The 21716-nt window shown below is 42.2% G+C and overlaps 1 protein-coding gene across 1 annotated transcript in view; it reads left to right on the top strand.

Annotated features, from left to right (window-relative positions):
- SLC6A15 (solute carrier family 6 member 15) overlaps positions 1-21716 on the top strand; it is a 778634-nt gene that overhangs the window by 590059 nt on the left and 166859 nt on the right. Inside the window, exon 9 of the mRNA XM_069629318.1 lies at positions 5491-5683. Coding sequence (XP_069485419.1) covers positions 5491-5683 — 193 coding nt within the window. The remainder of the gene's footprint in view (positions 1-5490; positions 5684-21716) is intronic.

Genomic DNA, 21716 nt, shown 5'->3' with positions numbered 1-21716 from the left:
TGTTTGTATTGCCTGCATCCGGACCATGATGAGGAGGGATGCAAGTTCTGCCGTGAGTTGTTGAAGAAAATGAAGACGGATTGCTACAGTAGGCTGGCCATTTGGCTCAGGTCGAGCAAGGTCTCTGACTTTGAGGAAGCTTCGTCCTCAGGGGTACAAAAGATGGCCACGCTCCACAACGCTAGTCCCACTGGGTTTGCTGTGGCATTAGGTCCCAGCTCAGGCAGGGCATGGTTGCTGTCACCAACTACTTCCACTGCAAGCCTACCTGTGATGGGTGCTCTCTCTAAGAGAAAGTCCCTGACTCCTTCAAAGCAGTGCATACCATCGGCAAACAAGCCGGCGAAGGAGAGATCTAAAGGTGGACCTTCGATACCTCCTTCGGCGATATCATCGACCAAGTCTAGAATCCATTGGCTGCTCAGCCTTCCAGAAGTACTTCACCGTCGATGACCATGACCCCATCAACGAAGGCTACTGCTACCATCCTGTCGATGACCTGGTTGAGTATCATCACATCTTCGTCAAAGTGGGATCTGATCACGAAGGTGATATACACTGTCATGACGACGGCCACTCCTGCGTGAAGCATCTGTGGCAGTGCCGACTAAGGCAACTGGTGCCCCAGGGATGAGGACAACTCCCCTCGCCACTCTGCTTCAGAAATATCCGGAGAAGGAAAAGGGTAAGATCCCTCCTGCTTACCCCAAGAAGGGTGCAGGGCAATGAGTGGCATTAAATAAACCAGTGCACATCAATACGTGCTCCAACGAAGGCGACTATAATCTGCCCGAGGACTATTATTCGGACCACGAAGGTGGTTGTGGAATCATGTCTGGTGGGGGTTCCCTACGAGGTCACCCTGTACCCTACGCTGCATAGGACATGTCTTTGGACATGCAGACCACGGTGCACACACTAGTGTCGGAAATCCAGCAGAGGCTGCCCCCCACACAGGGGCCTGACCCATCTCAGAGCCCTCCAAAGTCTCTGACCAGGAGCCCACTAGGGCAAAACCACAAGTCAAAGGACCAAGGGGGGCCTAAGGCATCAACAGACACCTCAACCACCTCCACCACATCGCAATTTGACTCTAACTGGGGAGCTGGCACTGCACACAGGCACAGATACAGCTACTATGCTGACAGGCACCGACTAGGAAGGTGACTTTATGATGGCTGACAGGGAACTGTTGAGCACGGACGAGCCCCACAGTGCCTCTCCACCGGATGAGTTCGGGTCCTTTCACACCATCATGTCCCTGGCCTCAGACCTCTTTTATCTGGTGCCAGAAGAGACTAAGAAGGAGGGATTCCTCTACAAACTACGCAAGACCATTTGGAAGGTGATCATGTCCGTCTCTGTGCTTGATTATATCTGGGAAGAGGGGTTGACTCTGATAAGGACCCCCAACACCGCTCCGCCCAAGCGGGATGGACTGGAGAAGAAGTAAATGGTCCTGGACTCGGCCCCAAGTGCTTGAGGTCCCAGCCATTTCCCATCTCAGTGGTCTTTGCCACAGCCTGGGTCTGCTTTGTAAACGTATCGTCTGCATCCATGGTGCTCCCTGACCAGGAGGGAAGAAGCTAGACATGATGGGCAAGAGGATCATCTATAATGCAGCCTCCACAATTGAAGCCACTAATGCCCTGGCCATTCTGTCCTGCTATGACCAGGAATTATGTTATAAATTGGGACCCATTATGGACTTCCTGCCTGAATACAAGAAAGCTGAGGTTCTCACCCTGTTCCAGGAGGTGGAGGTGGCCTCGGACCACGCCATTACAGTGGTGGTGGACATTGCAGACATAGGATTCAGGCAAATGGGGAACAGAATGTCTCTTCATCAGTAAGGATGGCTGAAGGCCACCAACTTCAGAACGGACTTCCAGTTCAAAGTTCTGTTTGATAAAGAAAACCTTTTTGGCAAAACCATTGACAAGTCTCTGCAAACCATCAAAACGGACAGTTTTCCAGCAGGTTCCAACAACCGAGGAGCATGGGGATGCATTCTCGTTCCAGTGGGAGGGTCTCTTCCTTTACACTTTTCCTCCTTTCCCCTCCTGCTACGAGTGATCAACACACTCAGACAGTGTCAATGCAGGATGATACTCATCACTCCAGCTTGGCCGCAACGGATCAGGTACCTGGACCTGCTACATATGTTGGCAGCTGCATCTGTCTGGCTGCCTCTACTTCCAGATCTTCTTGCCAGAGAAGGCGGGCGATTCTGCACCATGTTCCAACATCGCTGAACCTCAGGGCCTAGCTCCTGCAGCCATAGAGCTTAGACATAATTCCCTGACATTGGCATATTAGGACAATCTGGCCAGGGCCAGAGCTTCTTCGATGTTGACATGCTAAGGACATAAGTGGAAGTACTTCTCCATGTGGTGCCGGGCTCAGAAAACTACTCATCTGCGTGCCACAGCCCTGCAGCTCCTGCTGTACTTGCTTTCCTTGGCCATGGCTGGACTGGCTAATGCCTCTATTAAATTTCACCTGCCCATCATATCCCATTACACCAGGACGCTGGGTAGGCCCTCCCTTTGGTCACACAGATTAATCAAGGAGTTCCTCAGAGGCCTCTACAGAACTTTCCTGCCAGTGAAGGTTCGAGCCAGAGCTTGGGAACTCAATGTGGTGTTGACTAAGCTCATGGGGGCCCCCTTTGAGCCGATGCACCAAGTCACACTCAAGTTTCTCTCGTGGAAGATGGTTTTCCTCTTGGCGATCACCTTGGCCAGGCAGGTCGATGAGATCAAGGCCCTGTCTTGCAAACAGCCGTACATGTCCTTCCATGCTTCAAGGGTGGTACTGTGTACACACCCTACCTTTATGCCGAAAATGCCATAGGAGTTCCACCTCTATGAGCCTTTGGTGTTGCCTGTCTTCTTCCAGAATCCATTGCCACTTGCGTAGAGGGCTTTGCATTCACTGGACATTGCTCATGCCTTGAAGTTTTACATGGCATGCACAAAGGGTTTTCGGAAAACGTCTTAATTGCTCATCAAATTTGGACCTGTGAGTCACAGGAAGGCCTTGGGTTTCCATCTCCAGATGGCTCTCCGGCTGTATCATGCGCTGTCATCGGCTGACTAACAGACTTCCTCCAGGCCGGCCGAGAACCCATTCTACATCTGCAGCGCTGCTACATGGAGGTCATCGCACACCTTCATGCGGTTCTATCGTTGACATGGATTCCAGGGAGGAGTCCCGGGTCGGCCAGGCGGTTCAACGCAAACTGTTCACTTGAGGTGAGTCTGTTCCAGGGGTGAGTGTTTTTACTTCTGTTGAGCCTTGCCACCTCCCGTGGTTGCGTATATGTACTGCTTTGTAATCGTTATTTTATGACCATGTGAATCCATGCCAGACCCCATGCTGGAGAAGCAACAAATTACTTACCTTTAACTCATGTTCTCCAGCATTGGTCTGGCATGGATTCACATGCAAACCCTCCCGCCTTTCCCTCTGTGGCACTTCTTGTTTCACACTTCCACTTTATGTGCTTACCAAATCTGAAGATGGCCAGCAGTGGTGGTGCTTAGGGAGAGCATTGTCATTGGAAGGGGGCAGTATGACCCAGAGTACAGTTATTGTTTTTGAGGAGAAATGCAGTTTTCAAGCTCAAGCGAAACTCTTTTTCTTTTTACTGAGGTATCCCAGCATGAGTACAGGAAACATTTGTGAGCATGTCAATCCATGCCAGACCTATGCTGGAAAACAGGAGTTAAATGTAAGTAACTTGTTCCTTGCCATAATGTGCCCATCTGCATACCTTAAATGCCAGCCATTTCCATCAATATTCCACGTACTCACATTACATGCCAGGTCGCAATGTGACCACAAGACATGTATTAAAATCAAATGGCAATTACTCCTCTCAAATGCCGGACTTGCTGTGTAGTACTGTCAAACTTGAAAGAACCTCACATAACATATCAGGTATTGCCGAAGGAATCTGGGGAATCACACCAAAAATCAATCTCAAATAGATGAGACAGAATGCACTCAGTAACACTTTAAATTATTTATTTATGATAATTGTGTGCAGCAAAATAATCAGATTGCCTATTAAGAATGTTGTTTGATAGCCCCTTTCTTGAAGAACTTGTACGTTAAGTTCTTGGCCTTACCGTATTAGTGATACGAAGTTGACAAACAAACTCTGAATTCATTTACTGCTAATAATGCTTTGCATTGTAGGAAATGCGTGTAAAAAATTAGTAAAAGTTTAGAGGCTATTACATCTTCAAATTATTTTTAATTACATTTTGCAAAATAAATCCACTTTTTGGGAGAGAAAAGGAAAGCAACCCACATACAGATATGGTGACAGTTGTCTTTTCAAAGGTTCAGGGGCCAAACATATTAATTAAAATGAGAAATAGTGATATCGTGTGTTTATTCAAAATGTGATTATTTCAAAGAAAATCATTTTTTTACGTTTAGTTTAATTATATTTGCGGTCCTACGTTATTAACTCAGAAATACAGTTTTCTATACATGGGATTACTCAGTAAAGAAGCAAACATAAAACCACTAAGGCCCTGCTATGTAATGGTAGCCAGGAGTAGGTGGTGGTAGCAGCTGGTGGCTAGATTTGAATGACCTGTTTTTTTTACAAACTTTCTCAACAAGACAACAGGCAATCCCTTCTAGGTATCGCCTCTTTTGTTTCGGTATCTCAACATCTGTGCAGTAATGCGTGGAGGCTGTGATATATTTGGGAATACCCACCAGCGAGTGTTTCAGCCCACCACTGAGCGCCATCGTAATCCATGTTACAGATGGCTGTGACTAATATAATTCTGCACTTGCACATTATCACTGACCGCCATGTATGTGGTAAATCCCTATTTTGAAGTCACAAGCGGTAACAGGAAAAGTTCTCAAAATGAGTTCAATCTTTAACGGTACATTTTTGACAAACGATGTCACGCTGCTCTGCCTTTCATGGAGGGGAACACTGTACATGACCTCCCATGTGCAATCAGACATGGCTAGGCAGGAGGGAGCATATAATGCCAGTTGGACTTCGAAGTGTGGCAGAAAGATGATAACTACTTTTTAATCTGCAAGACATTGCTGGAGCAACAATACAACGAAAGACTTCTTAAGTGCCTCAAAATGTATCATCATATGGTCCGATATGTTCAAATATGTGCAGTATGTAAAAGATAATAAAGATTTCATGAAAAGATAGAAAAGAGTGAAGACGTATTTTGTAGGCATTTATAAAATCCCATGGAATGAGCTGTATGAAACTATTAAAATTCCTTTTCCTGAAGTCACCCTTGCCTCACCACTAGACAATTAACGATTTTGCAGGTGCCATTTGTGGTATTTGACCATGGCAAACTAGCAGGAATGCCAACAAAACGTGTTGCTTAATTTCCAAAGCCATTGATTATTGTAACTGGTGATTTACTGTTTATTGATTCACTCTGCCTCTCAAAGTTGTTTTTCACCTTTTTTTCTTTATGATAGTCAGTCCAAGGAACTGGCTTGGCGTTCATCGCATTTACAGAAGCAATGACACATTTCCCAGCTTCTCCGTTTTGGTCAGTGATGTTTTTCCTAATGCTGGTGAATCTGGGGCTTGGCAGTATGTTTGGGACCATTGAAGGTATCACAACGCCAATTGTGGATACTTTCAAAGTGCGAAAAGAATTTCTCACCGGTGAGTGCTTTTAACTTCTTCTACCATCCTGTAAATGTTTGTGTATGTCCGCATACTATTGGTTCTAGGGATTACAAGGGATGTAAATGCAAAATTATTAACTAGAATAAATCAGAAAATAGGGATGACATTTTACACGCAACAAATAGAGCCATCATGTTAGTAATGTGCTCTTATTTCTGGAATTTCATTTTTGAGTGATTGTGAAGATCAGGGAGTATTGCGGGTGATCAATTAAACAAGAAAGGTTATCAAGGTTACAGTCTGCATGCCAGAAGATGGAGTGTCACAGCTGCTGAGTCAAAACGATCCAGAATGAAACCAAATATCTGGAATTCCTGCCAGGTCGAAAATACAATAGGGTGTGGAGTGTACTTCCCTACTGAGATCTGGGGAATGTAATAGTAGGGGTCAAACACAATTTGTAGACCTTGATGCTCATGGATTCCCCCCAGTCACAGCAAGCCTATGGGCCTCAGTTGTTGGCCAGAATAAGACCATTTGACTGGGGCACATAGTTAGTCTGATATACAGTAGGATGCTAAGAGTTATTGCCTATTTGCTGCTCTCATATGATCATGCATTCCCTCAATGCCCCACAAACCACCATGCTAAAGCTGCCAGTTAGTTATTGTCTGTAACAAGGCTAATTGACAGGAACATAAGTGGGTCAAAATAAGTTACAGCACTCAGCATTCTTCCCTATTGAGATTCAGGGAGTAGTATCATGGCTGTACTTCACATCTGTGGCTAACAGAAGACTGGATATGTACACATTGCTGCATAAGCTACTTCCTTGCAGCTGCTGAACCTATATACTGATCAAAATGAGACCGCATTACTGGGTCACATGCTGGGTCTGAAATAAACTTGGTAGTACCATGTATTTCCATACTGAAATATGGGGACGCACAGTAGGGGCTTCCTGCAAAAGCATCTAACCCATTAGGTGTAGTGCACCCTTGATTCCCCAAATACAATCGCACTACATCTCCTTGAATGAGTCCAAGTAATTGGGCCTATCTCTGAGTTAACAAAAAATAAGTAGCTACGGTTCTGTGAAGAGCCAGTAATGAAACGCGGACACAGAGAGCTCATGCTTGGTTGGCAGGTCATGGCTAACTGTCAATCTCTATGAATAACAATGAGTTGTAAGGTGACAGTGCCGGTCTCTCATGCTAGCCATATCTGCACACTGTTCCACTCAGCCTGCTTGGCATTGGTACAACTTCTCTACCTTCATAACCAGCGCACTGTCACAGCAGGGTGGGTTAACAACAACAGAACCATCTCCGGTGAGCAGCCCCAACACAGGGACAAGGTCAGTGAAAAGTCCAATGTCGAAGAGGAGTGCCTGTCCCAAGTTTTAACCTATACAAGAAGACCTAAGTGCAGTGTTTGACAGGAAATGTCACGAGTTCAGTAATGGTTTTGCCTGTATTTGTCCATCAATTCACCATAGGATAAAAACATATTTGCTATTTAGGCTGTGGTAAGATGGTCAACATGTTCCGCTTGCCACTGATAGAATGAACACAAAATGTTAATGATGATGTGTTTGAAAGAAACACCTAAACATTTATGTCATTTCAAGCCACAACTAATATGTTATGTTGGCACTACCAGAGTCAGACCATTCATCACTTTCAATGAACCGGTCGGAGTTGCAGCTTTAAGCCCAAACATGTTGACACTGTATGGAGCAGACATGGCTGGTGTCCACCCCGGTGTGTCACAGGCGTGCTAGTATATATTTGGGCCCTGGCACTTATTTTCTTACACATTAAGCACTGCCCTACTATAAGAGGTATTTCCCTACCTCAACCAAAAACTAAGGGTCTGTCAAATGTCAAGATATCCAAAGCAAAAATATCCTATGTATTATTTTGCTCGAAATGTTTTTGGCCTTGAAAGTGCACCCATTTTCAAGTTCAAAAGGAAAGGCATAACTCCAACACGAAAGTTCCCAATGAATACCTGTTCACAATTCCCGGGGATTGCTCCCTTCCCCAGATTTTCTGTTCAAGACACTTAAAACTCCAATGGGTATGAGTTTTCCCTGGAAGTCCCTGATCAACAACAACAAAAAAAGTGTATATAAAACAATTCAGCTGCTAGTCCCAACTTCATAGGACACCTGCTGGACTCCCCTGACAGGCTTCTTCTCCACTTTAGTGTAACTCTTTACTCACAGTTTTGTCTTTACCTGGCATATTCTCATACCAGGACTTCTGCATGTGATTCACTTTATACACTTGCTAACTCGAGTTTGCCTACCAGGGCTTTCTCATGTGCTTCACATTTTCACTTGACACACTTGCAAACTTGACTTTGCCTAGTATATTCTCCTGCCAGGGCTTTCTCATTTGCTTTATTTTATACACTTGCAAACTTGACTTTCACTGGTATACTCTCCTGCCAGGGCTTTTTTGTGTGTTTCACTTTACACACTTGCAAACCTGTATATATCTTGCAGCAGAAACCAAGCAGACAACCATTAGGTCCTTCAAGAACTTCCCAGTTGAAGCCCTCACAGAAGACCTCACCAACCTACACCGTACAAAGACCGAACTACCCCAACCGAACTGTGAATCTCTACTGGAAGAACTCAACGCCACCCCCTCAGCCTCTGTAATCAGGAAACAAGAGAAAACCTGGTGCCACTCCAGCACGGCATCTGACCTGGCACTCCTCGAGGAACTCTGAGTAACCTAACAAACAACTGATCAACAGATCTAAGGCCCCTACTATAAGAATACCCTTGCAGAAGCCAAGAATAAAGGCACAGCCCTCTTCAAAGAGGTCAAGCAGTGCAGCAGACTGGCTCCTTCCTCTGGCCTTTTCCCTGAGCTGGCTGGCTTCACAGTCTTCTCAGCAGCACAGCAGTCCCTCAGTCAATACGGAGAGGACAAGGCTTTCCCAGGCCGCGTCTCTCTCTTGCCAACTGGTTAGGGTTTTTAAATGTCCTGGAACCTATCATGCACTCACAACCTGTAGAGCGCATCCTGTGCTTCTTGTCCTTACTGATCCAAATTGCTCCATTCTGCTTTCTCGTCACAGTAATTTCACATGCATGCAAATGGTACCCAGTTTTTGAAAAAATATTTACAGAACATTGGAAGGTATTACCAGTAGGTCCCATGGATGGTTGAAAGGATCTATTAGAATAGGCCATTGAGGCATGGGGAATTGAAGGGGTATCCCTAGAGGAAAAGGGGGATACCATGTCTCATCCGATGATTTTATGTCACCCCTCTGAGGGTCACCTCCTTCCATGTGGTCCTCCCTCATATAGCTGTTCCCACGGTCAGGATTAGGTAGCTGATGCTGTCTCCTGGCCACATGGGGAGAGGTTACCATTGTGAAAGGAGTGATGAAATCATCAGATTCATCAAAGCACATATTTATTCCTGAGCAACAGGGGCAAGGCCAAGCATACGATTTGCAGTGCTCACAATCAAGTGTGTTCTCTCAGCACACCAGCAGCCACTGCTCTAAGTCTGCCAGATAAAGTGTGCCCTTAACAAGGCAATTATTCAGAATCCTGTGAGAAAGTTGGGACTCTAACTCTGCCCCAAGGCCAAGAGGAGACTTTGTAATCCAGGAAAGCCAGCATACTGGGGATTGTTTCAGAGCTCTGAGCAACCTGGAGGTCATGCAGGGTTACAACTACAGATGGCCACTCTAACCTGATGCCATGCCCATACCTCAATGATTTGACACCTTAACCCAGAAACCTAGAGGGCCAGAAAAATGTTCTTGTGACAGACACACAATTCCTAGTGTACACATGAAGAGCTGGATTAAATAGAAATAAGATTAGCTCAATTGAACAGTGCAGTAGTGTTGGAGTAGGCATTCTGTGGATCCTCATAAGCAAAGGGAACTTCAGTGATTAACAGCAAGTCTGAGTCCCTAAGTTAGCAGGCATCAATTGGCCAGGCAGAAGCCCCACAAGCTGAACATGTGAGCAACACTGAGAGAAGTGTAGTGGTAGGAAAGTGTAGAGTGCAGCGAAAGTGACCTGCAATAATCCCAGTGATCTAATGTGTGAATGATCACAGTGGAGCTGGCATGACAGCAGCAACTCGGACTGATGCCTACATTGTCATTGGGCCTTGTAATGGCTTACTACATGAGGACATGCAGAACGCTGTGGAAAAAGACAATCTCAAGAACCTAGAGCAAAAAGAGCAACGCTGAAATCTCAAGAACCTAGAGCAAAAAGAGCAAAACTGAACAAATGAAAATGGGGGATAACCGATGAGAATTCAAAGTCCTACAAATGGCAGCCCAAGACATTAGAGAGAGAGGCAACAGGCAGGGAAAATGGGGCAAGCTAGATTGATGAAATGCAAGGTTGAAAGCCAAAGCAGGATGCATCACAGTAGGCCAGAGGAACTGCAGATAGAAGGACCCTTACTACCCGGAGAAGGAGAGCCCCAAAAAAGAGAATAGGAAAAGGCCTCTGACTCTCTGGCCTATTTGGAAAAATGTCTTCTGTATCTGCAATCACCTAAGGAGGCTGATCCAGTAGCTGTTGCAGAGATTAACGAGGGCTCCCTGGAAATGAACCCACTTGGTCATCTAAATTCATTTTAAGAAGGGCACCATAACAGTTACCAATGAAATAGGAACTATAAACCCCATACCAGGAAGAAATGGGCATGGGACCATCCTCCTTCCTGGATTACAAATTGCATGCTACTTAATATATCCCACTGAAGAGGAAATTGTGGCCAAAATGTGACTGGACGCTATATCCCTTATGCTTTGATTAGTTTGCAGAACACTGCGGGAGATTGGTACCCAAAAGAAATGGCGAACTATGAAACTGTTTGATATGACCGATCCTGACCATAGCACATTAGAATGTTCCCAGATATGAATTCTGTTAGGGGTTTTGTCTGAGGGCTATTACATAGTTTGTGTGGTATTTAGACTCATGGTAAAATGACGGTAAAATAGTGGTAGCACAATGTATTTATTGTAATGCCGTATATAATGAGACAAACCTCTGCCTCCCTTTATTTGTATTCTGTTTAGGGTTCACTGTAAGTACAGACTATTGGACCTCGCACTTATAGGGACAGAATACCACCAGCTGTTTTGCCGATAACCTTTTTACGAAACCGGCCTACCGTCTTTGATGGATCTGCTCAGATGTCAGCATGCACAGCTGAGACACACACATACATGCATCATAGGTTTTTTAGCTTGCTAGCTGGTTCCCAACCCTTACCTCCTACTTCACCACATGTGGCAAATATTTTACCACTTTTGGGTCCACAAAGATACTTACATAGACACAAAAATGCAATCCCACTGATTTGTTATTTTTACAGATGCTTTTTTATACGTGTTATAAAGTATATATAGGTTTTTCAATACACATATTACAAGTTAATATTTCAGCAATAGATCATGAGTCACCTTTGTTCACAATAAAACATTCATTTTTTCTTACCAAGACCTTGAAACCTGGTGCGGTTACAGAATGTATTGTCTAAGAGAAGAGACATAAGGTACATACCATAAAATATGTCAATTTTTCCCTCCGTCACACTTCAGTAATTCTCCATTACGCATGCGAAAGAAAGGAAACAAAACTTTGTTCAAAATAAATATTTATCCCTGACTGACTGATGGGAAATGCACACCATCATCTGCACACTCCTCAAAGTTTCACCATACTCACTTCTAATGTGTAGGATTTCTGCGTTGTTTATCATGAATGAGCCCCTCTAAAACGTCTTATCTGCAAGTAGAATGTTGCAAATATTTTAGCTGTTGGCATCCCAGTGAAAAGCCAGCAAACTCACTTCGACCCTTCAGACTTCTGCCTGGTATCTTGCCCTCTCTCCACAGGTTGGCTCATCTTCTCCATGCACAGCCCAGTTGCAGTCTTGATCTCCTCTCTCCACAAAATGATGACTGAACTCCACCCTGTCTTCTAGCTATATTTGTACCATAAGCCTGTCAATCTTATTGACCTGCCACTTTTCCTGACGTCGCCTGTCACCTCAGCTCCATTCTAGAATCATGGCATTTCTTTCTCCAAGCCCCATCCCTCGAGAACATTTGTATCAACCTGCTTCCTCCAAGGCACAGTAGCGCTTTCAAAATTAACAAGACAGCCAATGCATGTTCTTGCACGTTTAATTTTCCACTGAAAAACAGAATCTGCCATCTGAATCACCTTGCACAGCAATGTTAAAGGGTATATTAATTAATTACTGGAGAAATGTTATTTAATAGGAAATTGTTAATTGATTACTCTGGGTTAGCTTATTCAATGCAAACTATACAGATGGCAAATTCACTATAACATGCAACCTTTTTACATGTGGTCAGTGCATTTCAATCTTATTTTGCTTTCCTTACATACATTTCACTGCCTCAATTGAAAGTCCAGTTAACTGCCCCCATGAAACCAAGGCATTATATTTCCCTACATATTCCTGCAATCCCTAATTGTGTATTGGGTAAACACTGAGACCCTGTGGGCTTTCATCCCTACCAAATCCGAATTTGAATAAAAGTATTAAAACCATAATTTTAAGTGTCACATGGCTTGTCAATTTACTATGGAGGTAGAAGTGAAAGAAGACATTGACCAACCTTAACCTAGAATAGACCACAGATACATGAAGTAATAGGTTTTAACTGATTTATTGCCTCTTGTATTGCATTGCTCCGTTTACCCATCACTGTTTTCATGTTCCTAGTTCTGTAATCCTGCTAGATGTATACTTTACACATGCTGTTTTGTCTGTGTGGTACTAGTGCTGAAAGATGTTCTGCTTTTTTAAAGTCCCTGTTCTGTGATCTATCTATATTCTACCCCTCCCCTGTTCTCCCTCTTGTATTTCTGTTCTACCAGTACAGATACCGACACCTCTTCATCTATGTCTTACCTTGATTGCCCTTCTCTCCCCATACCATTAGGTACTTTGCCTCTTTTATTGCCCTGATTATTTTGACACTTGTAAAGCGGTCCAAACACTGAGACATCTGGGTGTGTTACAATCGGGAAGCTACTGCCCCCTGCATTCTGTAGTTTGAATATGGGAATGATGAGTAAATATAAGTGGGTTGAGCGCGCGGGTCTGTTGGATTGGTTCTTGGAAAATGTGTTAAATAAGTACTTGGGGCTGAGTTGGATAGACATTTGTATGACAATGAGAGGATTTTGAATTGGATTTGATCGTTGACCAGCAACCAGTGGGTATTCCGTCTCATCATGGTACTGTGCTTATTTGTTGGGATGTTAAGGGCTGCCCTTAGAGCATTATTTTGAATCACCTGCAGTTTGTCGATATTGCAGCTGTTAGTACCTGCATAAAGGGTGTTGCAGTAGTCTAATCTGGATAAGATAGGAGATGTAGCTAGCGTAAGACAGCTGTTGGATGACAGGAAAGGTCTATAGACATTGATGAGCTTTGAAGTATAAGCTGCCGCAGATGCCGTGGCGTTGACTTGTCTGGTTTAGGTGAGAGCTGAATCAAGTTAAATGCACAAGGTTTTTACTTCCTTGGAGACATTGATGGTGATGCCATTGATGGTGAAGGATTTGAAGGAGTCACATAGTTTGTTTAGACGGTTTTGTGAGCCTATGAGGAGTAATTCTGTTTTTTTCATCGTTTGAACACAGGCCATGTTGGGCCATCCAACCCTGGGTGGTTTGCTAAATTTCATTTAGTGATTTTGAGTCTGAGTCATATGTGCATGAACTGGCTATAAAGATTTGGGTGTCATCTGCCCAGTGTAGGTGACACCCAAGTCATTGAGAAGGTGAAATAGAGGTTTGGTGAAAATATTATAGAGGGTATGGGAGATGCACGAGCCTTCAGAAACTCCACAGGTGACTGGGGCTGGCAATGCTGCTGCGGTAGGTGAGAAGACTCTCATAGTTCAGTTCGTGAGGAAGAACAGTAACCAGTGTATGGCTTTGGTTGAGAACTAGGCAGCCGAGGAGAGATGTTTGCAGAATATGTTGTGGTTAACTAAGTCAAAGGCTGCTGATAGGTCTAGCAGGAGGAGGAGTGCTAAATTGCTGTTATTTTTCATCTCGTCCATTTGTATTTTTATATCTAGCAGGGCTGATTCAGTGCCACGCCCTGGACAGAAGCCTAATTGGTGAAGGCCTCGGAGGTTGTTGGCTTCCAGATGGTTTTGGATTTGCAAATAAGCTGCTCTGTCCAATATTTTAAGGAGGAAATGTACTGTTATTATAGGGCGGTGGTTTGTCAGGATTTTGGGGTCTAAGGTAGGTTTCTTCAATAAAGGTAGGACCCACACAACTTTGATGTTAGTTGGGACAGTGTTCATTTCAAATGAGGCATTGATTACGGTTGTGGTGAAAGGGGTACATTTAGCAGTGCTGTCTTTAATGAGCGAGGTCAGGCAGATGTCTCCCTGACACCTGGAAGGCTTGAGGCTTGTGTTGATTTTCAAGACTTCTGTTGTTGAGAATGGGGAAAATACAAATTCTGTACTAGTGCTCTGGGGTGTATAAATAGGAATCTGCTGGGTTTAGGAAGGTTTTAAGTTCTTCTTTTTCAATTCAATTTTTGAATGTATTAGGGCAGTTTTGTCAAGGAGAGCTTTTTGTATATCTGGGCACGAGGCAGTCTCTTTAAGATACGATTCTTGCAGTGGCACTGACGATTCAAGTTCTTGTAGAATGGAGAAGAGTTCCTTAATGCCGGAGTTGGCTTTGGCAATTCTCTTGTTATATGTGCCACGTTTGGTTTCTAGGATGTCCTGTTAATAGTTTTTGTATGCAATGGTAAAGATTTACTTGTCAGATTCAGTGGGGTATTTTTTCCAGTTGGTCTCAGCAGTTCTCTGAGTGGTGTGCATTGTTTTGAAGTTCGGGGTGTCCCAGGAATTTAGGTTGGCTAGAGGTTTAGCTTTGCGCATGCAGAGTGGCACTACTTTGTCAATGGCAGCTAGGAGAGTTTGATTATATACATCTACCATAGTGGTGGGATCATTGACAGAGTTATCTGGGTCTTCAGTAATAGGGTGCATCAGAGGTAGTAGTTTCTCTACTGTGATGTTACGCGTATTTCTCGATAAAGCAGCTGGTGCTTTGGGGGTGATATCTCCAGAGAGGTTCTTCAGGATGGTGAAGGAGATGACATAATGGTCAGACCAAGGACATTGGGTGTTAGAGAGGATGTTAGTGCTGTAGTTAAGGTCTGCCAAACCAGTTGAGGGTTCGACACTTGATATGTGTGGGGTTAATAAAATGGTGTGAGAAGCCTAATGCTCCAATGTATTGGTGAGGTTGAGGGCGTTGTCATATGTAGGGTCATTAAATCCCAGATTTAAACTTCACCCTCTTTGCTGCTACTTATCTTACCTAATAGCTCCCACGCCCAGACACTCCCACGTAATGCAGCATGGGCTTTGAGGTTTCAAGCAAACTAATGTGTTTTGACATGTTTTCCTAAAGTTGTCTGTATGGTTGGAAATGAGGGTGAGGCTGTATCAAAGGCAAGTCATTTCCATTATTTTACTTTAAAACTGTCTGTCATTGAAACAGTATGCGTTCAAATGTGTCCCCAAAGTAAACTTATTGATGTGAAATGTTACTTTAATCTTTATAGTGATTATACCAGTGAATAGTAAAGTGATAATATCAGAGAGTTCATTCCTACCCACTAGAGCTACTCCTAGGCGTAGACAGTGGGATCTTGCCCATAACAATTTTGGAATCTCTAACGTGTAGAAACCTTAGGAAGGACAGACACAAAATCAGGATGCCAGCTAGACCTGCTACCACCATGAGAGCACCATCGATAGATGGTGATTATTTTGGAAATATGAAGCTCTTGTTTCATAATTTCAGTAACACTCTTCATCAGGTAGAGATAAACAACCATTTGTACAGTTGAAATGTGAGACAATGGAGAATCCAGCATTCCAATTAGAATGACTAGCTCTGCACTGAATGTAGTGAAAAAGTATTTGCATACACAGTCCATAGTACCCAAGTTGTTTTGTAAATAATTTGAGTGAATCTAATGTGCCACTTTATCCCAAATTTGCAGTTGTTCAAGAGAATGATTGTCCATTCCACAGAGCATTTAAAATGCTTAATGCAGAAGAGAAAGAGTTACTAAAACCGTGGTCTTAATCATTGGGAGCTAGGATTATTTTGGGAGGGGGTAGAATACAATCTGAAAGGTGATGAGAAGGCTATATATCACCTTTTCCTAAGTCGACCCTTCCTACAAACAGTGACAGACCTTGCCCACTTCTATCTTACTGCGACTCATTTGGTTCTGGCCACTAACTTGTAAAGGTTTGTGTTGACCAGGTTTAATTGGCCTGATATTAATCAACAGTGTGACATTGCTGCTCTGACTCCACTATTTGCCCAAAAAAAATGTGCAGTCTACTTCAGCCACTCCCAGCAATTGAGATACCCTTCATCAGAAACGGTATGGGTAGTTTTGGACCATTAGAGGCCGGGGAAGAGGTACATTTAGTTATTTTTGATTATGTAGCATAGTATCTTGAGTATTTTCACTTTCCTTTTCTCACTTATCAGAATATCTTGAAACATTGAGTTTTGACAGACCAGATGTCTCTCTTTGTATGAAACTGATGGAATTGATGAAGACTTTCCTGAAAATCAAAAAACTCAGGATGATCGTTTATCACCTTAAATGTACAGAATGTTCAAACATTTAAAGACTGCATTCAATAACATATTCAGCATGCTGTTAAAAACAATGGGAACTCCTGGCATAAATTAGTGTTTGCAGAGTGTGGTGGAGTGAGGAAGTTTGTCTAGAACAACCAGTAACTCTTCTATTCCTATTCCTGGAGGTGGACCTACTGCTTAAAATACACACTGCAGACGCAGAGCGTCCGCAGTGTGTTTGCAGAGTGAGGTGGAGTGAGGAAGTCTGTCTAGAGCTCCCAGTAACTCTTCTATTCCTATTCCTGGAGGTGGACCTACTGCTTAAAATAGACACTCCAGACATGGAGCGTCCGCGGAGTGTTAGAAGAGTGTGGTGGAGTGAGGAAGTCTGTCTAGAGCTCCCAGTAAGCCTTCTATTATTATTCCTGGAGGTGGATCTAATGCTTAAAATACAAACTCCAGATGCGGAGGGTCCACGGAGTGTTTGCAGAGCGTTCGCAACAAGTACACTGCAAGACACCATGGAACCAGGCTTGGTACCTCGCACATGGAGCAAAAAAAAACTGCCTGGTTTAAACAACAAAATTGGTATCTGTTGTGAAGAATCCGTACTGCACTTTAAGAGCAATGGGGCACCCAGCCAGTCACAGAGAGGAATATTGCAGAACGCCTCACTCCTGTGCTGGATCGACTTGACAAGCTCATCACAAAACTATAAAAGATTGAAGAGTAGTGAGTATGACACCTTTACCGTGCGCTATTGACCATATTATAGTAATATTAAAATAGTAAGTAGTTGCAGGTGATAATCCGGCAGCGAGGATCCCAAAAACAAAACCAACCCACTGGGATTTGTATCATGAAAATTATCTAAATTACGTTTTGGGATGAGAACTCACGCTCAGGAATAAATTCTAAAATGATCAATGTCAGTATGTTGGATTCTCTGTGTATCTAAATTTGATTCCACAAAGCAATGGATACAAAGTTCTCCTGGCTCAAATTATCCTGTTTTATTGCTTATCAAGAAAAACAGCCGACACGTGTTTTGATCTCCCTGGTCGTCCTCAAGGCTGTAAACAATCACAAAATTCATACAAATCAAAATGTTTCATATTCATACGAATCAATACGTTTCATATTGTGTGCACAAACACAATTTTGATCCATGAAATGGTGAGATTACAAACACGTAGTGAATAATTATGAAATGGCATTGAAAATAAATGTTTTATGAAAAAATTATTTTGAAAAAATTATTATATATAAAAGAGACATATCACACAAAGGGGTTTCAGATGAAGAGTTACAACATATCCCAAAAGATGGCACTATGAGAGAGCCCTTGCAACCAACTAAAACATCTATGCTTCAGTCCAGGAGATCTAAGCGTACTATCACAGAAGAGATACACATAAGTTAATGTTGCAAAAGCCAAACCCTTAAGGCAAGATGAAAAAGATGACTGTACCTTGCATAAAACTAGAAGTGAACTCCCGATGATAAAACGAAACCAGTATGTGAAACATTTGACGGGCGAAGAAGAAAGAACCCAAGTATCGGAAGCTAGCCTATCTCCCATCTGAAATCGAGATTGAAGAAGTAGAAATACTCAAAGAGCGCCCTTACTTGAGACAGAAAATCTGGGAACACATACAGGAGTCTGTTGAATCAGAAATCTTCCGGTCAAACAGTGAGTTATGTGCTAATATGCAAGCCGCCATCGGCTCTATGGTGACCATAACATTGGCACCCTTTTTAAAACTCTACGAAGGCCTTCCTGAGAACTACAAAGACCAAACCAATCTGTTGGCCCTAATGCAGTCTAAGCTGATATTTGTAGAAGCCTATATTGAAGCTACAAAAGAGAGGAGAGCAAGAGAGAAAGTTTCTGAAAATGTAATATTCAAAACACTGATTGATCTAATGGAGAACGCCAGGGAAGACAAAAGAGCTTTTCTCCATTGCTTCAGTGACACCATCAACCTACTAATAACTGAAAACTACAATCATTGTCGCTCTTCACTAGAAAAAAGTACTTCCACAGAACCAATTCAATCGCCTCTGAACGTGTGCAGCGCCACTGAAAGTAAAAAAAGAGAAGATCTCGTGTAGCCATCCAAAACTTTACAAACAATGGAAACTCCAATTCTGATTACCACAGCACAAGATCCAGCAGAAAATAATCTGCCAATTTGCCGAGAGCAAAGTCAAATAAAACCGAGCGTTAAGATCAATCCGCTAACAGGACATATATAGGGGAAATTGAGCTTGAAACAAAAAAAAGACATGTTTCCTATATTCAACACCGAAAATTCAAATAATACAAACAGAAAAGAGAAGGAAAGCAGAAAGAAAATCCTTGAAAATCAAAATAAAAAAATGTAAAACCTAATGGAAAGCCAAACCAAAAAAACAAACAAATTGCCAAAACAGAAAATAACTTCAAATGATGGCACCCGTAATGTTATTCGAAATCTCAACCCTTTTGAAAATTCTACTGAAGGAAGTGGTCCAAAAGAAACCATGAGCAAAAGGCAGGAACTGGAACAAGCAAAATCACAACTAGATGGAGAATGAGAATTCATTTATGATAGCAATATAAGAGAATCTGAGTCAAGCGAAACACCTGATACCCCTGAAGCGGCATTGATGTTCTCTGTATGAGGATGACAGTGTAGTAGAACTAGAAACCGAAGAAAAATTTGAGGATTTGCCAAAAGAGAAGAAAAACCAAGAGGAACGAAAAGTGATGTCTGACACTGCCAATCATTTCTTAACCTTACAAGAAAAAAGCGAATTTCTAGAAGAAAAGAACAAACTGGAAAATATGCAATGTAAATTGCTCAACATGATGATAGAGCAATCAAATCAGGATTGTGTAAATCAAAGAAAAAACTCTGATAAGCCACAAATGCTGCAAAGAGAATGGAGTCAAAAAAGACCTAAGACAAAGAATGGGGCGGCGAGAGTTCAAAGAGGAAACAAAAATCAATTACAAACTCCTACTGGAGCGTGTATTAAAAGCAAATGATGGCCTAATCTTGAATAGGGCGAATCTCATGAGGCTACTCCACAATGTAGCACAACTGCGAGTTGTGGAAAAAAGGATATAAACATTGTAGATTTCCCAAAAGAATCAGAAACTGATGGAATATGCAGTCACTTAGCATCTAAATCAGTGATGAATCTACTGTGTTTAGCGGCAGATGAGTTGAGGGTTCTTGGATTTGATCTTAAAATTTGTGAAAATTAGGCAAACGATCAAATTAGAGCCAAACTCCAAGCATGCTGTTGACCTTTAAACGACATCGCTAAGGAAGAAATAAATGCCAAACCAATAAGATTCTCACCTACAATACTGAGAGGCCCAAAAATATCTTGGGGTTGGCTAGCAGAAACCCTAGCACCGATTGAGAACAACTAGGCCGAATGCCCTAACCTTCCATCCAGCTTCTGGATTTCCTCATGGAACACGCAAGGATTCAGTCATTTATTTAACAACATTAATGATGAATTGCTAGAATCAGACATCATCTCCATACAGGAATACTGGTTGTTGGAATCTCCGAATCTGGAAGGCTTTATATGCTTACTAAATAAAGCGTATAAGAACCAAAAAGGGAGACCATTGGCAGGATATTGTAAAACACTGCTCAAATGGTAAACTATTTCAAAGTTTCTGCCCTTCTCCCTTGATTCAAATTACAATGCTACAATATGATTCTTTGTGAAAAACGGATAGGACGAGCTGTATCATATTCAATCACTACTGGAATACTAAAGCTTAAGAGCAGAATATCAAACTTCAGCCTTCCTTATTTGCGGTGATTTGAATATTGATTGTCTTAAAGAACAAACACTGGATGTTTTGAAATCGTGCTTGCATCAAAAATATGCTAGATCATGGAGATGGATGAACAAGATGAATATCCGTGACTTCTACTTGGTAAATGGCAATGTGCCAGGTGACATACAGGGGGTACCTACATGGTCCTCATATAACATGACAGGAATTTATGATTACTTTTTTGTTGATGGTGATATATTTCAAAATATAATATCACTAACAATGTTGCAAATAACAAAAAGTGCCATAATATTCTGGCTCTAATTTGCACAGATTCAACTAAAAAAACATGTATTAAAGAGAAAAACGAGCAAATCTGCCAACATAAAGTGGAAACAAATAGTGGTCTACACAGATTGTGAATATCCATAAAAAAGATTCCACTCCTTACAAAGACCATAAAACATTGGCAGGAGGAAATTGGATCGAGCATTGAATACAAATCATGTTTGAACGTGTTTAGAGTCACAAATGTGCTTCATTTGAAACCAAAAATAACAAGACTTCATCAATTTGATTTAGAACTAGCACATAAAAAGCAACAATTGACAAAATACCTTAGACACATACTTAAACAGGAGACACTGTGTAGTATAAGCAAAAGAAAATAAATGAAAAGAAACTACTGGAATTGGGTAAAGAGTCATAGAGCACAACTATACCAACAAGATTCAGAACAAATGATAATGGCAATCAATAATAAAAATGAGAATTTTTTGTCGTCATTAATAAATCAAAGTACAAGACTGCAAGGAATTGAACAAATAAATCCAATTCATAAATCACAATGGATATGTTATTTCCTGGATCAGGCCGGTCAAATGAATACTAATGTAAGTACCATTGACGAAAGCTCATAAAAAAAAAACATGGAACACAGTATTCGAGAGAAATTAAATGTTGATATTAATAAACAAAGCAAGCTCATCCCGCGCACCAGGCCCCGACGGTCTGACAAATTCAATCATAAAACAATAACCAGAGTTGTGGGCGGATATGTGCTATGAGCTATTTACAAGAATTATCAAGGCAAGACAGATCCCTGGAAAAAAGCTATAATAATACCAATCTTTGAAAAGGGCGATCAAATGAGACCAGAGAACTATCACCCAATATCCTTATTAGACGTGATTGGAAAAATATTGGCAGGAATTCTACTAAAAAGACTGAAAGAATGGATAAAAACTTTGGAAACATTTTGACTGCCAACAATCAGGTTTTGTGGAAAGAGTTGATTGCCGGTTAAATTTGCTTGTACTCAATCTCTTAAAGACAAAAACTATGCCAGAAAACCAAACATTTTTGTAGCTTGTGTTGACATGGCATCTGCTTTTGATAAAATAGACTGCCAATTGTTATGGGAAACAATGAAACAGAACGATTGCCCACAAGACCTGGTGGCCGCCATTAAAGCCCTTTATACTGGAACTTCAATGCGAGTGTGGTTGGATTTGAGAGGCAATTTTAAAATTAAGTCAAGATATAATAACAAACATGGGCCTTAAACAAGGGTGCCCCCTGGC

This window comes from Ambystoma mexicanum, chromosome 12 (assembly GCF_040938575.1).
Source record: "Ambystoma mexicanum isolate Mex_15411 chromosome 12, UKY_AmexF1_1, whole genome shotgun sequence".
Classification (NCBI taxonomy): domain Eukaryota; kingdom Metazoa; phylum Chordata; class Amphibia; order Caudata; family Ambystomatidae; genus Ambystoma; species Ambystoma mexicanum.
Note: the sequence above shows the minus strand (reverse complement) of the source record. Positions and strands in the feature narration are given on the sequence as shown.